Below are 22,411 nucleotides of genomic sequence, written 5' to 3'. Positions count from 1 at the left end.
GACTTTACCTGGATACATAATCGAAGGGTTTACTGAGAAAGATGAGTGCCCTGGTTTTAGCACTAGAGCAGAGGAAATCTACTTGTATGGGCAGGTAGACTTCCCTATTCTCGGGAATTATCGGTAAAAATAATTATGTATGTGCGTATGTGATTCAGTGATAGAGAAGTCGACAATGATGTGATTAAGAATGTATTTTCTCATGTGCTATTGATAGTGAAATACAATTGTATGTATATTTTGTAGTTATATATCAAACACTTCAGCCACACACTGTTGTAACTTATTTCTTCCTTACTGAGAGGTGTCTCACTCCGGCAAATATTTAATTTTTTTAGGCCTTCCAGGTGATCGAAGTTGGATAGCTCCAGGGCGGGGTTAGTTTTTGTGAGTGGATACAAGAATGGATATGTGTATAGTTTTATGTTTAATATTTTATCCTGGTTATGTAATATGAAGAATAAGATTGTATTTTATGGGTTTGCATATGTATATATATATATATATATATATATATATATATATATATATATAGCACTCTAGTATTTATTCGAAGTTATTTAATTAGTTCTCCTGCGTGAATGGTATCAAAAACGTGTGGATAGTCTCATAACACTCCGAGCCCCACATGGCGAGTCCAGGGCGTTACACGTAGGCACATTAAAAGCCTGGTAAATTTGTGTTCTTCTTCTCCCTTTTGATTTTTTCTAATTTTTGTATTTGTTGTGTATGCATGCATATAATCTTAGGACATAATTTCACAACAATCTTGTTAGCACCGGAAGAGTCCATAAGTTTACTTGATATGCATAAGTGAGCACCAGCTTGACTAAAAAGTTTAACCTATTGGATCTTGGGTCCAACTATGCATATAAGCCACATCTTACATTCTATTTTCAAATGTGGGATAAACTCATATTTGGAACTCTCAAAATCTAAAATCCACATTCTTAAAGTCGACCTCAACGTTTTGTTCCTTTCACTATCCACACAAATAAGTTCTTGCTATTGAGTGAAGTTTCTTTCTTTTATTTTCTTTTACCATACTCTATTTGCGTAGCCAAGATCCATCACCTAGGCTTATCATTAGTAAATTCTTTATCCTATCTTTGGCAGCTTGGATTACAAGTCTCAAGTTGGATTTGTATATGTGTGGATAAAACATAATAGAATTTCGAATTGTATATTTTATCTAAATTTTTAAATCCAAATCCTAAATTTGAAGTCCATACTTCCAAACTAACTCAATCTTATTATGTTTGAAAAGAAAAACTTGTGGGGCTATATTTAATATTTATATACCCATCCACTTGATCAATGTTGTATTGAACTTTTTTTTTTTTTTGTAGATTGGAAGTCCATACTTCCAAACTAACTCAATCTTATTATATTTGAAAAGAAAAACTTGTGGGGCTATATATATACCCATCAACTTTATCAATGTTGTATTGAACTTTTTTTTTCTTTTTTTTTTTTCGTAGATTGAAAGTCCACACTAATAGACTCGGATTGCATAATGGTAGATAAATCATCTCCCATTCCATACTCCTTCCTACTACCTTAAGAGTCCCTGAAAGATATGTTATATTTGTACTGGATGTTATAACAATTCACAATCAATCAACAAGACACCATAAAAAATAACCCATATTATATTCATTCTATTGATCATTGCATCTTCAATCATGGCACAATAGTGATTAATTTTTGGTTGGAAATAAAAAGCAAAGAAAAGAGTGCTAGAAAGCCCAAAAAGGCTCCCTTCAAAATGGAACACTAGGTTAATTAAAATAGACAAACAAAAGAAAAACTTGACAATTTTATCATTTAGAGGTTTAGTTTGGTGGAAGAGAGTCATAATAACCAACCATGATTGATAAAGAAGTATCGGCAAGTGTGTCTATAATCTTGGCATCATGCATCTGCAGCAAAGTCATCTATGATTGGACGAACAATTACTGGCATCCTCACTGAATGCCAGTGACTGACCCAAAGTAGATATCCGAATGAGTATCGTCCTTGAACTCTTACTTGGGAGCAAACTGTGACCTTAAACATGAGCTTCTGTCTTGAACCGGTGAATATTAAAACTGGTGGATTAACCATCAAACTTATGCCAGGGGGAGCTTCGATGCGAGAAAAGTACAAAGAATTTATTGGACCAACATTTGTAACCGTCCTTGATATAGTCAAGAAATTCTTCAATTCAGGAATAGAAATAGAGGGCAGATTAAAATTTCCGAGAAAATCAGGTGTTACGCTGCATTGAATTTGAGTCCTAGTCATCTTACTAATGGCACTCTCATTATAGCCCATGGAACAAAGAAAATTAACATAGTCTGAAGTTTCCATGTCAAAAACAAGACCAGGATCTATGGCTTTATTAGGGTTGACAACACCACCCCCAAAATCAAATGCATCAGCCAACTTGCGTGGGAGTCCCTCGGCAACAATATTTTGACCATATACATCATTTATGGAAGCTGTGTAGAGAAAGAGAGAGAGAGAGAGAGAGAGAGAGAGAGAGAGAGAGATTAACATTAGCTATGAGACACATTGTGTAATTCAACTAAAATGTTTTTTTTTTTTGTTTGTTGCTTTCTACCTGTTGTAACTATTGCAGACTTGATGGCAGCTGGGCTCCAAGTGGGATAGATAGCTTTTATAAGAGCAATAATACCTGATATATGAGGACAAGCCATGGAAGTTCCAGAAACGATTCTATAGTTAACTGGAAATAATAAAGAATTAGGCGACCAAGCAGCCAATATATTAACCCCCGGCGCAGCAATATCAGGCTGAAAAAAGAATCATGAATTGTAATTAAAAGAACAACTAAACATAATTTTTTTTTTTCTAAAAAAATGCCTATACCTTTAACACAGAGGGAGAAAGAGAACTAGGTCCTCGAGACGAGAAGTCTGCCACTTCAGGGGCAATTTGTTTCCCCACACTTGTTGTTGTGACACTGATCTTGACTGTAGGATGTCTGTCATATGGATAATCCATTTTTACGTATCGCTTAGTAATTACTTTTTAATAGCATACAATGCAATGTAATAAGCAATTCCAACACCATGTAAATTTGAAGTAAAAGTTAAGATTTTGTATATAAGTTGTGCAAAATAGTACATACACACATTGAATATAAAGGACCTTTTTTTGCTAGTTCAAATTTTGCTTCATATAATGTCAACTAATATAATTAGGGTTTGATCTAATCATAGGTATTACACAATTGTATCAGTAACAAAATTAGAAAACGTGACATTAATTTTTTTTAAAAAAAAAAACTCTAATTTTGATAATTTTGTGATAAGTGAGGTTCGAATTTTATTCGTATGTAAGATATCTAGTGAACTTTTGATTTAATAGCGGGAATCCTTTTTCCGGCCCTATGTAACATAGGTCCAATGACTATTAAAATTTATTTAATCAACATCCGATTTTAAAAACATGATTTCAATCCTAATTGGGCTCTTTTATATCACTAATCTTTGGCTAGTTTAATTCTTCACCCCAAAATGTTGCTCATGCAGCAAAATTTTAATTCAATCCTATCAGATTTCATATTATTCGTGTCAAAATCAATTTTCACACTCAAATTTAATCAAAATAATTATCCAACTTTATCACATTAAACAATAAAATTAAATCATTTCTAAACAAACCCTTGTTGTCCTAGCGCTTTAGTGATTTAAATTTTTTTTTTTTCGGTAAAATGTTTACTATATATGTTTTTGTTTTATGGTTTTGTCATATATGTTAGCTCGAAGTTATATACTTAATTTTATTTTAATATATATTCTTCGCATATGCATCACAATTTTTACATACAATATATATATATATATATATATATATATATATATATATATATATAAGATTAAGATCACGATTGAAAAATTTAAGATACGTTTGGTTTGCGGAATTTCTATTTCTAGCATCAAATAAAACGAGAATAAAATAAGAATGTAGTAAAAAAATTATATAGAGATGTAATAATTTAGAAAAAGTCACTGATGCAAGTTTTTTTATTTTATTTTATCCAACATGGAACAAACTAAGAATGGAAATTTCAATGGTGAATTTTTTTTGAAAATAATCATTTCTTATCTATTTTATATTGTGGATCAATAAAAAAAAACAGCACTGTTCTTTGCTTTATCATGATAATAATATTCTTTTATAAGTTATCAAGTCCTTATATTATGACTCTTTTATTTATAGAAGTAGACAATGCTTGCACCAAATAAAGTCTTAATGAAATGTTAATCCCAATGATAATTGGAATACATGTATATATTGTGTACCAACTTCAACTACATAATCCATTGATGCCTACATTAATTAATTGTATTATGAATTTGTAATTAATGTGTCCTCCAATTTGGCATAACCAAACCCAAATAGATAGAACCAACACAATGGATAAGAGGCTAGTTGTTAGCACACTTTTGAATGCTTGTGTTAAAGGTCTTTTAAAAATTTACCTTTTGGACTTCACATATTTCAACAAAGACGTTCCAACTATGTAGTCCACTTGAACAGCAGGAAAGATATAGGATGGAATAATCTCTTTCGAGGGTGCTATGGCGAAGATGACGCCGACTGCGTCAGAGAAAACTATAGCTAGGTATGCTTGATCTAGTGAACTTTGAGTCTCTGTTTGGAAACAAAGAACAACTTTTCCACGTGCTAATGTTGCATTTAATGTGTCAATTTTGCAATTTCTATAAAAATAAACAAACATTATAGAGATGAAAATCTTAAATATAGAATAAAATGATACTCATTTAAAGCTCTTACGGATAGTATATTACTTTGCATCCTCTCCATCTGCATGTATAGATGCAATGGAATTTGCATACACAAGGGGATAGAAATCCTGAGCATCCTCCCAAGTATTTAAAGCTTGACCCTATAAAATAAAATAAAAAAATATACTTTATATATAGTTTAAATGATAACCTTACAAGCCTATATAATAACTAATATGAAATGATATTGAAATGGAATTTATCTACTAATAAGATGTTGTATGTTAATGTTTGTCTCTTTAATCTAATATTTGTTTTCTTTGGTTTTCGAAGGGAAAGTAGTGATTTTTTTTATAGGAATTAAATAATTATTAATTTAAAAAAATATTAGATTTAACAGTCAAGAAATTATTAATACTAACAGATTTCAATGCCTTGAACTATCATACAACTGAAAGAGATAGAAATTGAAAGAAGATAGAATACATATATGTAAAATAATTTAGGTAAAATGTAGAATAGTTTTGAGAATGTTGTGGGATTGATAGAGCAATTTTAGAATTAAGATGAAAATTTTATAAGATAAACAAAAGACTAATTGTAACATATAGATTCAAATGTTATTAATTAAGAAACAACTATATCTAAGATGTAAAAGTTATCAAAAATGAGAATGCATTGTGTAATTCTACAAGGTAAATCCAAGAAAGAAGTAGTAAAGATCAGTTAAAATGCTTTCAAACATTTGTAGTGTAAGCCAAATGCACAGTAATAAGAAGTAATGAATGAGTTGACTTAGAATAGCTTTGAGTAGGATAGTAAATATAGATTCACAACTCTCTATTTATGATAGGACATTGCCCTAAATTGTGTAGAAAGACAAAAAAAGAATTCATGTAATAGAAAACCCATTGTAAATCATTTGTTTATATATATAATTTAAATGTAAATAAAAGTAAATTTTAAACTATGCTCATGGGGGGAAATACTTATGGATTGGGGAATTATGTTCATTTTTTTTCGAATGAATAACTTACTCTACACTAAGAGTACTTATAAAATATATTAGAATTATTGTTCAAATGTATAGATGCATGCGTCCTGTCTCCTCTAGCCTTTTCCATAAATTTGTGCCCTTTCTTTGCATTCCCTACTTATCAAGAACTCTAGCCTTATGCAACCTACGACTCCTTATCTCGTTTTGGTTTAAGCATATCTTTTCCTTGAATGGATTTATCTTCTCAAGGATCATAATTAGATTTTCGATCACGTTCCAACTCAATGGTTCCCTGAACATTGATCTTCCTATGCTTTGATTTTTTTCAAAGTTTGTGTTGCGTGTGTAGCTAAAACTAAAGGTTTGGCAATTTAACAAGTGTTCATTGCAGAATGAAGTTAAAATAAATATTTATTGGTTCAAAGTACGAGAGTACCAGAAAGGTCTGATTGCTCCCAAGCGTAAGTAGAGTGGGGTAAGCTCTGTCAATGGTGGCAGCAGCAACAGATATAATCCATGGAGCAGTATGATCAACTGTTTCAGGGTTGGGACCATTATTCCCAGCAGAGTAGACTACAGAAATCCCTTTATCCACAGCGTGAAATGAACCGATAGACTCAACGTCCGCGACATAAGGATCATATGGGAGTGAGGAGCCAATAGATATAGAAAGAACATCTACTCCATCATAGATAGCATCATCAAACGCGGAGAGAATATCTGCAGCACTGCATGTAGTAAGGCTACCCTTAGATTCCCAACAAACTTTATAAATAGCCAAAAAAGCTGATGGGGCTCCCCCTCTTGCTAATCCTTGAGCTAGCCCTATAAAACTTGCATTTTGTACAAAAGCCCCTGCTGCAATTGAGGCTGCATGAGTACCATGGCCATTTGAATCTCGTGGAGACAAGAAGTCAACCAAACCACTTGTGTTCAAGTTTCCTTTTGAGGCTTCGTATCCTTTAATGTACCAACGCGCACCAATAATTTTTCTGCCAATGTGTTAGTCGATACCTTAGCAAGGAGCTTACTGATATAATATAAGAATAATTTTATCGATCTCTTAACATGCACCAAGTATTAGAAGGCAAAAATGCCGAAATCATTTGAATAAAAATATAATATAGTTGGCATTCTCTATATAAGCTTGGTTTGTGAAATAACTATTTTTGAATAAGATGGAACAAAATGAAAAGTTTAGAAATAGAAGGAATAGTTATTCCGAGTATTTTCCTTATTATTTCACCTAGTTTATAACAAGAAAGGAATATACATTCTTGTAGTGTAATTTGAGAATATTTGTGCTTGTTAGTTCTTTGTCATCCATTATTTGTTTTATAGTAACAACATTTTTTCTTACGTTACTAATTATAATTAACCTAATCCTAAGAATAGACATCACACAAACCAGCTGTAATCTAAGAGATATAATATTAAGATTTTGTAGGAATCTATGTATAAAATTTATTGGTCGTAACAAATCATTGCAATGCTACTATCAAGGTAATTTATAACAAATAAATATCACGCCCACATGTTGTAGAAAGAAAATCATGTTTTTTTAAAATTATAAAGCGAATAACTAATTTTAATTATGAGAGAAGGGAATTTGATCCTTACAAATCATACAATAAAATAACTCAAAAGCCTGAGTTGAATTGAGACTTTATAACCAAATCATACATGACACTAGCATTTAACTCACTTTTCCTTGTGAAATTCATCAAATGATTGTGAGGCAACATTCTTAACATAAGTTCCATGGCATTACTAGTAGAACTTAGATTTTTTATCCTTCGTTATACGTGACACTTACAACAATTTATATTACCAATGGTCAAAGTGCACTATAGACTAATACTTATGCCATAAAACAAACCTTAAAGTTGTTTATTGAGCTAAGAAAGATAGGAAGTTCAAATATGATAGCTTTTCATATAACTAATGAGACATTGATATATTTGATTCCACCTTAATTTTTGAATTCATTACATAAACCAAAAAAACATATAGTGGTAAAGAATGCGAATGAAAATAGGATGAACGTGTAAACAATTAACCTATTACAATTGGAGAGAGTGAAATTTTCTCCTTCTTGGCATATCCCTTTCCAATGAGATGGGATCGGTCCCATATCCTCATCTTTGAAGCTTTCAGACTCTGGCCATACTCCTGTGCAACAATTTTGCATAATCATGCATGTACAAATATAAGTCAAATGTCCACTACCTATACATGCATGCAACATTTTTAATATTTACCAGAATCTAGGATGCCAATAATTGAACCACTGCCATTCTGACTCTTTCTAAGTATTCCGCTCGACACTTCAGACTTTACTTGTAGAAAATCCCAACTTCTAGTTGTATGCAGAGACAGAAGTGTACTGGGAAATACACGAACAACATTGGAAAAACCTATATTTTATTTTATTAGTATGGTGATATCAATTTTAAGTACTCATTAGAGCACATTTTTCACTCTTTATTTGCATTAAGAAATAACTTTATTCTCCAAATATTTTAATTTAGTTTCTCGAAAAGTGTATCTTGAGAGTATCTAGACACACTTAGGTCTACAGTTGGGCCCATGGCCAAGTGTGAGGTCTATTTCAAACCTGTGTGTGTTAGAAAACTTATGGGACAAACTTTTCAAGAAGCTTAGTGCAATTGATGTTTTAATACCTGATAGATTCATGGCTTGAGAGTCAGATAACATTGCAGCAAATCCTGAAAACCCATACTTGTAATTGTATAAGATTGATTCTTTGGCTGCTTCTTTGCTGTCGAATAAAGGTTATAAACAATTATTTTTTTCTTGGAGATAAAGCATGCACGTTGTGACACTAGCCAAACGTAGAGTGAAACACTATTAAACAAAATCCCTGAAAGCTATCCACTATACCAAATAAAATAAGAACAATAAAACAATGCATCAAAATAAGCTCATAATTTTGTACAAATTTGTACACATGAACTTTTGTACTATATGTAATTTACTTTTGAGTTTATATTTTATTTTTCACTTATTTCATTTCATCTTCCTTAACATTCAAGACTTAAGTTATCATTATTATGCCAGAAGGCTCTTACAATATGTATTTCATGGCACAACCCAGTGATTCTTGATAATGGAGGTATAAATCAATGAGGAAAAACTCCATTCAAATTTGACAATAGTTATCTAAAGATTAATGGATTCACCAATCAATTGGAAAAATGGTAGAAAGGCTAAAGTCCACAAGGCTTACCATCCTTAAATTAGGCCCCAAGTTGAAAGCTTTGAAAAATATTCTAAAAGAATGGAAGATCAATAATCAAGTAAGTTTACCTTTGCAGAAGCAAAGGATCGTGGCTGATATGATGACCGAAGTAGAAAGGAGTTATTGGTTTCTCTAAATTGTGAGGAAAGGAAAAAACAAGAAGCAACTGAGATAGTGATCCTTTTGCTAATAGATATTGAAGAAGCTTTATGGAGGGTAAAATCGAGAGAGCTTTGGTTAAAGGAGGGCAATAAGAACAAAAAGTTTTTCCATAGAATGACATATATTCATAGAAGAAAAAAACTTTGATCAGTTAATAATTAACAATCAAGTTTGCTTTTAGAGAAAGAAATTAAATCGCAAGTTATTGATTTCTTCAAACATCTTTATAAAGAACCTTTTCAGAGGAGGCCAAAGTGTAAAAGGTGCAGAGTTAGAATCCCCTTTCATAGAGGAAGAAGTTTAGCTAACTATTAAATATCTAAATGGGGAAAAATCTCTTGGGCCAGATGGTTTTACTACAATTGTTCTTCAACGGGGCATATTTAAAAAAGAATTCATGGATGATTTGAATGAGTTCTATTTCATCAATAAATTTGAAAGAAGTTTGAGTTTAACTTTTATTGTCTTTATTCCTAAAAAGGGGGTAGCAGTTGAAATAAAAGATTTCAGACTCATTAGCCTCACTGACTTTTTCAACAAAGTGCTCTCCAAAGTCCTTTTTCTCAGACTCAGAAAGGTATTGCTTCTCATCATATCAAATAATCATCTTGCTTTCACTCTAGATAGACAGATTCTCATCGCATCTTTTATGGTTAATGGAAGAAGAAAAAGATGAATCGCTTTCTTTGCAAAATTGTTTTAAAAAGGATTTTAACCATGTTAATTGGAACTGCTTGCTTAACATTTTAGAAATCATAGGCTTTGGACTTGGATGGAGAAGCTGGATTTTCACTTGTACTTAAAGCCTCCTTCTCATTAATTATAACTAGTGAAATCTTTAAACTTTTTCACTAGCTCTAGAGGTCTCAGACAAGACAATCCTCTTTCCTCCTTTCTTTTCACAATCATTATGCAACCTTTCAACTTATTGATCAAGAAGGTCAATGCTTTAAAGTTGATTAATGGTTTTCATTTGACAAGTAGTAATGAATCTATCAAGATTGCCCATCGACTTTTTGCTAATGACGCAGTAATATATCACAAGGGCACAAATTCAAAAGTTAATTGGTTAAGAGCTTTCTTCTTTGCTGTGAGGCAACAATTGGACTCAAGGTAAATTTCCCCAAAAGCAACTTTTACCTAGTAGGTGCAGCATACGTATGCAAATTACTTTGCAAAGATTTTAATTGCAAGATTAGCAACTTCCCCACTTCTTTATCTAGGACTCCCTTTGGTACCAAAGCTGGGATGATAACTGTTTGGGATCCTATTGTGGAAAAGATCAAATCAAAATTGGCACTTTGAAAAGCTAAATATTTGTCCATAAGTGAAATACTGTTGTTTTTTGTCCCACATTGGTAGAAAAGGTTCACATTGGTAGAAAAGTTGTTGAATTTTTTGTTTGTTTGTCCCACATTGGTGAGAAGTGTTTTTTGGACTTGAGGTTGAAGCTATATAAAGAGCTCAATTCTCCATTTGTAAAACACACCTCAAAGTTGTACTTTATCAAGAAGTAGTTGATTGGTCGTCGACGCCCGAGGACGTAGGTAATTATGTACCGAACCTCTTTAAATTCTTGTCTTGTTCTTTTTGTTTTCTTTTATTATTATTTTCTGCATTGCTTTAGTTTTTTATATATTCAATAGCATTAGTTGTAGTATTGGTGTTTGACACAAGTGGGGTGTCTGGCACAACAATTGGTATCAGAGTTAGGTTGAATAGTGTCGATATGGAGGTATTCTTCTGTTAGGATCCTTGATCCCACATTTGATGTCTAAAAAAGACCTTATCTAAGTGAGTGCTTAGAGACCATTGCGGCTCAGTCGCTCCCTGGAGGTCGGCTTTGTCAAAGTGGAATTAAATAAGATAAAATAGAGTAAACACAGTTTGTACGTACTATTCATCCTACGCCTTTTGCTTTGTTGGTTGCTATTGAATATATAGAAGATGACAGAAACTAGTGCAGTAGTAGAAGAAACTCTGTCCACACAAACTTCAACCCCTTCGGCTTCAACATCATCGTCAAAGATGATAGCTATGCTCGGTTTGAGGTGGATAAATTTGATGGTACCAATAATTTTGGTATGTGGCAATGTGAGGTGATGGACATCTTGTATCGGCAAGAATTGGATATTGCTTTGAATGATAAACCAGCGAATATAAGTGACAAAGATTGGGAAAAGATCAATCGTCAAACATTTAGTACGATTCGTCTGTGTCTGACTAAATATCAGAAATATTGTGTTATAAGGGAGACATCTGCAAAGAAATTGTGGAAGACATTGGAAGATACATTTATAACCAAGAGTCTAGAAGATCGGCTTTATTTGAAAAAGAAGTTATTTCGCTTCCATTATCAACCAAGTATTTTGATTAATGACCACATAAATGTTTTCAATAAAATTTTGGCCGATTTGTTAAATTTGGATGAAAAGGTGAAAGATAAGGATAAAATCATATTGTTACTGAACTCTCTCCCTTAGATTATGAATATCTGACCACCATTTAATTGTATGGGAAAGATAAAGTTACTTATGATGCTATTTGTACTGCATTGATTAGTACTGAATGTAGAAAGAAGGATCAGAGGGTCTATAAGGAAACAGCAGAAGCACTAACAATAAGGGGACGTTCTTAGAGTCGTATGCTTGTAAGGAGGAGTAAATCTCATAGGAGAAGTAAATCTCGTGAGAGATCTGCTAAAGATGAATGTGCCTTTTGTCATGAGAAAGGATATTGAAAGAAAGATTGCCCTAAATTACAGTAAAAGAATAAGTGCAAAACACATTCTAATGTCAATATAGCCAATGATGATGGAAGTGAGTCAGATTTTTCTCTTGTTGCAACATCTTTGTTACATTTTTTTGGTGAGTGGATTGTGGATTCTGGTTGTTCCTATCACATGTTTCTCAATAGGGAATTATTTTCTAATTTTGAAGAATTAGATGGTGGAGTTGTTTTTATAGGAAATAATAATACCTGTAAAACAACTGGACTATGATCAATACAGTTGAAATGTCAAGATGGAACTATTAAAACCTTGACTGATGTTAGGTATGTTCCAAGCCTAAAGAAAAATTTGATTTCATTGGGTGCCTTAGAATCTAAAGGGTTCACTATCACTTTGAAAGATGGAACCTTAAAGATTAAATCAGGTGCGCTGGTGGTGATGAAAGGAATAAGGAAAAATAACTTGTATTATTTATAAGGTAGTACAATTATTGGCTCAACAGCTGTTGTTTCTGAGAAAAATGCAGGTTTAGATACAATCAAGTTATGGCATATGCAATTGACACATGCAGGAGAAAAATCTTTGCAACAATTAGCTAAGCGAGGTTTGTTGAAGGGTGCAAAGGTGTGCAAACTTGAATTTTGTGAGCATTGTATTCTGGAAAAATAGACTAGAGTGAAATTTGGAACTACAATCCACCAGACTGAAGGTATTTTAGACTACATCTATACATATGTATGGGGACCCACAAAAACGGCTTCATTGGGTGGTATGCATTATTTTGCCACTTTTATTGATGATTTTTCTAGAAGAGTTTGGATGTATTCTATGAAACATAAAAATGAAGTGTGTGATATTTTCCTTAAGTGGAAAAAATTAGTTGAAACTCAAACTAGCAAAAAGATTAAATAGTTCAGATCAGATAATGGTGGTGAATACAGGAGTAACCCATTTATAAAGGTATGTCAGGATGAAGGTATTGCTCAACACTTCACAGTTAGAGATACACCACAGCAGAATGAGGTGGCAGAGCGCATGAATCGGACTTTGCTGGAAAAAGTTCGATGTATGTTATCTAATGTTGGGTTGGAGAAAAGGTTTAGAGATGAGGCTGTTAAATATGCGTGTCATATCATCAACCATCTACCATTATTTGCAATATGAGGGAAAACACCTTATAAGATATGGTCTGGAAAGTTTGCTAGTGATTATGATTATTAACATGTATTTGGTACTATAACTTATTATCGTGTTAAAGAATATAAGTTGGATCCAAAAGCCAAGAAAGCAATATTCTTTGGAATTAGTGCTGGAGTAAAAGGATATCATCTTTGGTGTCTAAAGAAAAAAAAAATGATTTTAAGCAGGGATGTGACTTTTGATGAACTTATGATGATGAAAAAAATAATACGCAAGGAGTCACCAATTGAAGAAAAGATCAGTGGTACTCAACAATAGGTGGAGGTTGAGACAATTTTGGGAAACTCAATGAGAAATGAGACTACACAAGGTAACTCTCCAGTTACGGTGGGGAATAGTGTACAAGAAGAGGAGATTTCAATTCAAGAATCTTCACAGCAATAAGAATTAATTGTTTCTTAGAGGTCAAGACGAGAAATTCGAAAACCTGCTCGGTATACTGATATGGTGGTCTATGCACTTTCAGTTGTGGATGATAATGTTCCTTACACTTTCAAAAAAGCAATAAGGAACTCTAAATCAGACAAATGGAAAAGAGCAATGGATGAAGAAATGCAGTCTCTTCATCAGAATTAGACTTGGGAGTTAGCCCAACTGCCCAAGGGTAAGAAAGTAATTGGTTGCAAATGAGTTTATTTAAAGAAAGAAGGATTTCCATATGCAAATAATGTTCGCTTCAAAGTTAGATTAGTAGCTAAGGGCTATGCACAGAAGGAAGGCATTGATTATAATGAGGTATTTTCTTAGGTTGAACATTCTTCCATTCAAATTTTGTTGGCTTTGGTAGCACAATTTGATCTTGAACTAGTTCAGCTCGATGTAAAAACTGCATTTTTACATGGTAATTTGGAAGAGGAAATCTATATAACTTACCCAGATGGATTTCAGGTTGCTGGAAAAGAAAATTGGATATGTAAACTTGGGAAATCGTTGTATGGTTTAAAATAGTCTCCAAGACAAAGGTATAAACGATTTCATCAGTTTATGATGGGTCACAAGTATATAAAAAATAAACATGATCATTATGTTTATTTTTGTAGACTACAAAATGAATCTTCCATATATTTACTCTTGTATGTTGATGATATGTTGATAGCTTCAAAGAATAGGGAAGAAATCAACAAGTTGAAAAGTCAATTAAATCAAGAGTTTGAGATGAAAGATCTTGATGAAACAAAGAAGATACTTGACATGGAGATTCACAGAGACAGAATGAGAGGAAGACTTAGTTTGTCTCAAAAACAATATTTGAAGAAGGTAGTATAGAGTTTTAGTATGTCTGAGCAGTCAAAACTAGTAAGCACTCCTCTTGCTCCTCATTTCAAACTTAGTATAGCTTTATCTCCTAAATCAAATGAGGAACGTAAGTATATGTCATAGGTTCCTTATGCAAGTGCTGTTGGTAGTCTGATGTATGCAATGGTTTGTACTAGACCTGATATTTCACAAGATGTTAGTAGGGTGAAATGGATTTTGAGATTTATTATGAATACGATTGATCTTGGTATAGTATTTGAGAAAAATAATACTATTGATCAACGGGTTGTTGGATATGTGGATTCTGATTTTGCAGGAGATCTGGATAAATATCAATCAACTACTGGATATGTTTTTACATTTGCTAATGGTCCAGTGAGTTGGAGGTCTACCTTACAGTCTACCACTGCACGAACAAAGCACATTGACGTTCGGTTTCATTTTATGCGGGATATTATTGATGAAGGCAAGATACTTTTTTAGAAGATTGTTATAGCTGAAAATCCCGTAGATAAGTTAACCAAGATTGCAACAACAATCAAGTTCAAACATTGTTTGGACTTGATCAATATCCTACAAGTCTGAATATTTTTGGAAGGCATCGATGGTGTGGAACCCCAGAGAATGTTGATGACTGAAAAATTTGTTAAATTTATCATCAAGGTGAAGAGTTGTTTTTTGTCCCACATTGGTAGAAAAGTTGTTTTGAATTTTTCCTTTGTTTGTCCCACATTGGTGAGAAGTATTTTTTGGACTTAAAATTGAAGTTATATAAAGTGCTCAACTCTTCATTTGTAAAATATACCTCAAAGTTGTACTTTATCAAGAAGTAGTGGATTGATCGTCAGCGCCCGAGAACGTAGGTAATTCTATACCGAATCTCATTAAATTCTTGTCTTGTTCTTTTTACTATATTTTATTATTAGTTTCTACATTGCTTTAATTTTTTATATATTCAATAACATTAGTTATAATATTGGTATTTGGCACAAGTGGAGTGTCCGACACAACAAATACTAACTCTTATAAAAGCTACACTATCAAATTCACCAACCTAAAGTGCCTCTATATTCCCCATTCCTTCAGCAGTTGCCAATAAAACTAAAAAAACTAGGAGTGGCTTTTTATAAAGTGGCAATTTAGAAAGTTTTAAATATCCCTTGACCAGATCGACTAATTTATACCCTTCTATTCATAATGGAGGTTTGGGTATAAAAAAACATTCGGTTGATGAACATAGCTTTGCTAGGAAAGTGGCAATGGAAGTTTCTGTAAGGAATCTGAAAGTTTGTGGAGAAGCCTTAATATGATTATCAAAAAGGTGCTTGGGAACCTCAACTCTGCAAGAGTAGCCATGGTTGGAGCATTGGGAAAGACATTTTAAAGGCCAGTGAAGACTACTTTTGGGGTTTTGCAAAATTAGATTGGTAAAGGTGATGGAACCTGCTTTTGGCGAGATTGTTGGGCCGGGGAAAAACCTCTGAGGCAGCTCTTTTCCAATCTATTCTTGTTGTCTGAACATCAGAGGCAAAGGTCCAGTAGCAGCTCTTCTCCAATTTATTCTTCTTGTCTGCACATCAGGAGGCAAAGCTCAATAATGTTATTATGTTCAATGGTAACAAGCCTTTTTGGGATATCATTTTTAATAGGTTGCCTAGAGGATCATAATTTGCGTCTGTTTTAAATCTCTTAAGTTCAATCTGTCGATGTTGATACATCTAGAGAAGATAGTGTGGGGATTCACTACAAAAATTTTGGAATCCAATCATATACTTTAAAAATCTCCCTCTTTCTCTAGTTCGCATCAAATAACAAAATTCTCACAAGTGATGGATGTGGGTACAGGTATGGATATGGTGGTTTTAATGGATGTTGTTTGAGTATTAAGTTGGGAATTGAAGTTGGAGATATGAGGAGATATGCTCAAATTCATATTTATGAGGATTCACATAAATTTCAATACAATTTTATGTTTGTACAACTACACTAAATTCATTATGTTACTACGTATACACCAAATTCTATGCAAATTCAAATTGAAAGTCTCTTAAAATATAGGGTAACTATTTATAATTAATTGGATTTCTTTATTATGTCTTTCGTCCTACTATATTCTCTTTGTAGTCATTTGGTCCCGGAAACCCCTTCAGTTTAATTTTTATTTCTCAATTATAGTTTAAAATAGAAGGTAACAATTCATATCAGCAAGTTTTCCATGACCTAAGAAATGCATTATTAAGGTAGTGCATTATTTGAGTGGGTTCAAATTAAGTCATAAATTGTCACTGCCATCTAATTTCATATGACATATTTTCACTTGTAAAATCAAGATTTTGAAACTTATAAATGTCATATTATAATCCAAAACCCTTAAAAAGCTACAGAACACACACATCGTGCGTGTGAGCGGCGTGTTTATGATTTTCTTAGTTTTTTTTATTTATTTTAAATATGTGTAATTTATTTAGATATTTTGATCTTTAAGAAATTTCTCAAAAGGATTATGCCACAATGCTTTAAAGCTTATGCCTCGACTGGTAAAGGTAAAAGTGCCTCACCTTATACCTTCGCCTTTTAAATCATTGTGCAATTTAACATATACTCTTAAGTGGTGTATTCTTGTTATTGCAACCTATGAAACTATTGTTGAGAATTCTACTTGTAAGTTTGTCCAACATTGGAAATATCCGTGGCACGTAAGGCATCAGTGGTATGGCCCACTTGAGTAACTGTTGGGGAATTAGGATTACTCTTATAAGGGAGACTATTTTTGTTCAAGGGAGAGCAATTGGAACTTGCAAGTGAGGGAGAGATTGTTGAAAATTTCACTTGTGAGTTTGTCCTACATTGGAAAAATTGAGTGGATGATGGGTGCTTATATACATAGTTGGGCCCAAGACCCAATAAACTTAAACTTTTGGGTCAAGTTGATATTCACCCATGTGTATCAAACCCACCCATGGGCTCCTCCAACGCTAACAATTTTCACTTCACCAAACAATCTAAGCCTTCATCAACTCCCATGCATAAAACTTAGATTTCCTTTGTCTCTTTTGATGCTCTCCTAATCTTTCCCACAATTGAAATACTTTTCTTTCTTTATCCATGGGTTTTTCTTTTCAAATTACTCTCTAAAGTTGCCTACCAGTCAAGGAAATCTTCAACATACAATTTCATAGTAAAGTTTGGGATTTCCATATGAACTATTGGAATCAAGTCAAGCACCTTTCTTAATCACTCTTCTACTCCAACTTTTTTTAGTAGCTAAGAAATCACACGGTTATGGAAATGATTAAAATATTCTTTAGACTTTCTTGGTCTAGTTTTATATCCTTTAGAATAGATCAAATGAACTTAATCCTAAATAGAGCTTAATCATAGAGATCAATCTCACTTTGATATCGAATTGCCACACATAAGTCTGATAATTACTAAAGACATTTAGCTTGCAACAAATATCAAAAAAAGTTGTCAAGGTAGCAACAAATATCGAAAAAGTTGCCAAGGTATGCTTCTATGCTATATATGAGAGGAAAAGAAAGAAAATACTCTTTTTTTTTTTGTTGAATAAAGGTCAAAATCTCTATTGTAATTCAATTATAGCCCATAACTAAAGTCAAATCCTAGTCCTCAAAAAATAAAAATATTAGATGTTTATTATAACATCCAAAATAACTCAAAAAAAAAAAAAAACCAAAACCCCTATGGACACATATAGTAATAAAGAATTGTGCATCATGTTTAATCTAGTTGGAAAAAAAAAACAAAAAAAGGAGATAGTGACTATTATAAATAATTAATGAGTTATATGATAAAATCTCAATATGAGTTACAATTTAGCCTATTAAATCCTAGATATTAGTAAAATGTGCATCGTAATATCGTTTAGGATGATTGAATTAAGTTTATGTTTAAATTATTTTTTAATAATTTTAAAATCTCACAATAAATATTTGGTAAAAATTGTGTACAAAAGAATCGACATGGTAAAAGAAAATTGAAACAAAAATCACAAGTCAGAAAAGTTCAAAAAAAAAAAAAGAAAATCAAAATCACAATAAGAAATAGTGAGCAACATTAGAAACATTGTGGTGACAATTCTTTGATACCAAAGGAGATATTTGGGGAATTGTCAAGAACTTTTTGGAGGGTCCCTATGATTTTATTATTATTAGTAAATAATAAAAGTTCAACCAAAATAAAAGTACAGCGGTGATTAGTACAACATTAAAATCAATAAGAGAAATAATATATATAAAATTCACAAATAAATAAAATTGCAGTGAGAGTGGATTATTGGGAGACATTGTTGTAAGAGTCTACTTGAAGTTTTACTCGAGGCAGAGGAAGCTGTGGAACTAGATCAAATCTTCAAATGTCTCAAAGAAACTCATTGGATGGCCCTATGAAAGATTCTTTAAGGTGTAGGAAGATTTACTTAATTTGAAGGGTCAAAATGGTGCAAAAGGATTTTAGTAACTAAAAAAACCCTTTCTAGTCAAGTGTTGAATTTGAATCGAGATGTTCAGAGAGTTATTGATACAATATAACAACAACAAAACTAAGCCTTATGTCCCATTAGGTGGGATTGGTTATTTGAATCCTTTTCTGTCAATTTATGCGATCATTGACCATTTCTTTTGACATATTCATGACTATTAAATTTTTACTCGTTATCTCCTTCCAAATTATTTTACGTCTGCCCCTAATTCTTTTGTTGACCCCCATAGTAACTAACTCACTCTTCCTCACTAGCATACTATGTGACCTACGTTACAAGTGTCTATCTCATCAGAGTCGTCTCTCCCTCATCTTATCTTCTATAGGAGCTACACCTAACTTACTATGAATATGTTCATTCCTTAATTTATCTTTCAATATTATATCACTTATCCATTTAAGTATTACCATCTCATCAACTTTTACTTTTTGGATATTCTATTTCTTCGTCGCCTAACATTTTGATTCATATAGCATAACTCATTTTATAGTCGTCCTATAAAACTTCTCTTTTAATTTTAAGGGTATTCTACTATCACAAAGCACATTTGAAGCACTTATCCATTTTACCTAACCTGATTTAACTCTATGCCTTACATCATCTTCAATTTCTCCTTCAACTTGCATAATAGATCTAAGATATCGAAATCTACAAGTGTTATTTATTTCTTCATCTGCATCAAGTTTAACTTTGTCTCCAATATTCCTCCTACCATTAATGAAATTATATTTCAGATATTCTATCTTATTTCTATTTATCCTAAAGTCTCTAGATTCCAAAGCTTCTCTCTCTAACTCAACCTCTACTCTGCCCCTAATTTTATCAATTAATATAATATCATCTGCAAGCAACATACACCATGGAACCTCATTTTGAATACTCTTAGATAGTTGGTTCATCACAAAAGCAAAAAAGATAAGGGCTCAAAATAAATCCTTGTTCATCAAGTATGACATGCCTATTGTTCTAGGCTTCTCATGCTTGGTACTAGTATTGTTGATTTAATAAGAGCGACAAGGATCAATGGTAAACCCAATCAATGAAATAAAAATTTTCAATGTGTGTTTTAGACAAAAAAGAAATTAAATATATATATATATATATAAAAGGCATCTTTCGGTCACAAGACTCCCCACTTAGTATGTCCTTATAATAAGACCCATGAATCCTAGTTACAATGTACACAGCCTTACCCTTACTTTTATGCAAAGAGGTTGTTTCCTTATACTCAAACCCATGACCAAGAGATCACAAAGGAGCAACCTTACTGTTAATCTAGGATCCACCATTTATGAGGTGTGTGTCTATATATATATATATATTGCATCCAACAATTTGGAAGTCATTGTTAAAGTATACTTGGTCAAGATATGTTTTTCTATGTGAGACCTTGTTGAGGAGACTATGGAATTTATAATGAAGAATGAAAGGGGTTTAAATTCTTTTGATAATTTTTAAACAAAATTTTGCTTTTTCAAGAAGAATATATGTGCATGAGCATATAAATGTTTATATAGGGGATTGCAAGATGAAACCTTCCTAGCAAATTTGTGAGCATCTCATAGTGCGAGTTTTCAATGGATCGAGGATCATCAACAGTTTTGGCTCCCATGTACACAATATAAACCTGTAAAAGGCAAGTAGATATACATATGTAAAAGAAAGTTAACATCAAACCTTATAGTAAGAAGGGCAAAACTTACATTGCTTTGTTCACCTAGGAGGACGGAAAATTGTTGCATAGCAAGAACAAGAACAAAACCAAGTATTCTTGAATCCATGTGCGTAACAAAGCTGAAAGAAAAAATAACTAGTGGATAGTACATATAGATTTATAATCTTCCTGGCCTATTTATAGATAATTTGAGAAAAGAGTGGTAGAAGTAATCAACTATAGTTTAGGCACTACTACTAGTAGTCAAATATTTTAATTGATAGGAATCATGTTTGATGAAATGTTTTATCACCCCTTTTAAGAACTAGCTTTCATAGCTTGTCGCTTAAAATATGATATGTAAAGTCTCTATTGCTTTTGTTTAAGAATTTGTTATAAACTCTAGCTACCCTATAATCACTGCATAATTTCTTTTAGATGGAGTTAGTCAAAAAGCAGTCTCATTAATTTTCTTGATTGAGTGTGGTTAAATAACTAGAAGTAATGTTAAGAACATAATTAAATGTGCTAAAAACTTTTCACATCAATGTTTTTGTAGTTTTCAAGTATGTAAACATAATAATTGGGCAAGAATCAACACCTTGATGTCTTAAATTCATAATCTTCCATATTGTTGCATAGGGGCCATAATGCACTCTAATTTTGTATCCATTCTTCTAAGAGAGATTTATGTCATAAAAATGTTGAAAGCTAATTTTTGTAAATGTTACTTCATATATTTTGTAGTTAAACATTTATTTTTGGTCAGAAAATTCTAATTTGCAAAAGAAAAAGATTTACAAGCTGTCACTGGTTTTCAAAACCATTCCATTCCATTTGATGTTGAGCCAAAGAATAGACTCTAAATGGTCAAAGGTATTGTTCTGTTACATTGAATCTTATCACTTTAATTTAGAGACACAATCTTACACCTAGTTAGAAGTCTCAAACTTTAGTTAAGACTATATGTCGACATGTAGCCTCTAGGTATCAATATGACAGATGAATTATGCATCAATTTGATTTAGAGTTACAAACAATTTTTCACCCAATTTCTTGTTTTAATATTTCACATTTCTTTCTATAAAATTTGATTTCTAGAGGTTTAAAGAGAGGAAGTTTCTTTTTTCTCGATTTTCTATGTTTCGGAGTTTCAATGCGAAAATGGTACTATTAAATTCTTAAGAATTAAAGAGTGAATGAAAATGTTGCTCTTTTTTTTTTTTTTTTTTCAATTCTTTCTCATGATACTTCCCTTGACATCCACATTTTCCAAAGTTTTGATTCATTGTATGGAGAGAAAAAATTAAGATTAATTCATTTCAATATTGGTTCAATGATAAAAAAAAAAAAAATTAAGAAATTTGAAGCACACCTAAAAACTTTATTGATTTTTAAGCTAATTGTGTTATAAATAGAAAAGTCAACAAACACTATAGACAAATCCATGTGGGTAATATCGTTAAATAAGTAGAAAATTGCATATATCAAAGGTTTTGTACACGTATCACACTAAGAGCATAGGCTCTTTTAAATTACTTGTCTATGGAAAAACTCTAATACAAACACTTATAGCAAAATAATAGCTAAGGGTACCGTGTTTGTCTTGTCTCTAATCATATCTATTTTCTTTATACTAGTGATTTAGCAGACTTGATACACATGCAATATAATTTTATTTAATATTTTTATTGAAAATAATTCTTTTGTTTTTTGTTTTTTATTTTTAGTGTTTTTTTTTTCTTTTATTTATTTTTTAAAAATTTTTCTTGGTTTGGGTCTCTACACAAATCCAAATCAAATGATTGAAATCCATGCCCTCAAATGTAGTGTTTGTATTATATTTATGACTTCTCATTGATTTTGAATTTTTAAATTCACATGTTG

At 32.1% G+C, this 22,411-nt stretch overlaps 1 protein-coding gene across 1 annotated transcript; it reads right to left on the bottom strand.

Annotated features, from left to right (window-relative positions):
- Positions 1-1,914: 1,914 nt before the first annotated feature.
- On the bottom strand, positions 1,915-20,542 carry LOC131160980 (subtilisin-like protease SBT3.9). The gene is made up of 10 exons (XM_058116846.1): positions 20,406-20,542; positions 8,442-8,539; positions 8,019-8,174; positions 7,818-7,929; positions 6,194-6,749; positions 4,824-4,921; positions 4,494-4,733; positions 2,875-2,989; positions 2,606-2,798; positions 1,915-2,483 (listed from the first exon to the last, which is right to left on the bottom strand). Exons 1-10 carry the CDS (start codon positions 20,540-20,542, stop codon positions 1,915-1,917), a joined length of 2,274 nt encoding a protein of 757 aa, XP_057972829.1.
- Between the last annotated feature and the right edge of the window lie 1,869 nt (positions 20,543-22,411).

This window comes from Malania oleifera, chromosome 7, assembly GCF_029873635.1.
Source record: "Malania oleifera isolate guangnan ecotype guangnan chromosome 7, ASM2987363v1, whole genome shotgun sequence".
Taxonomy (NCBI): domain Eukaryota; kingdom Viridiplantae; phylum Streptophyta; class Magnoliopsida; order Santalales; family Ximeniaceae; genus Malania; species Malania oleifera.
Note: the sequence above shows the minus strand (reverse complement) of the source record. Positions and strands in the feature narration are given on the sequence as shown.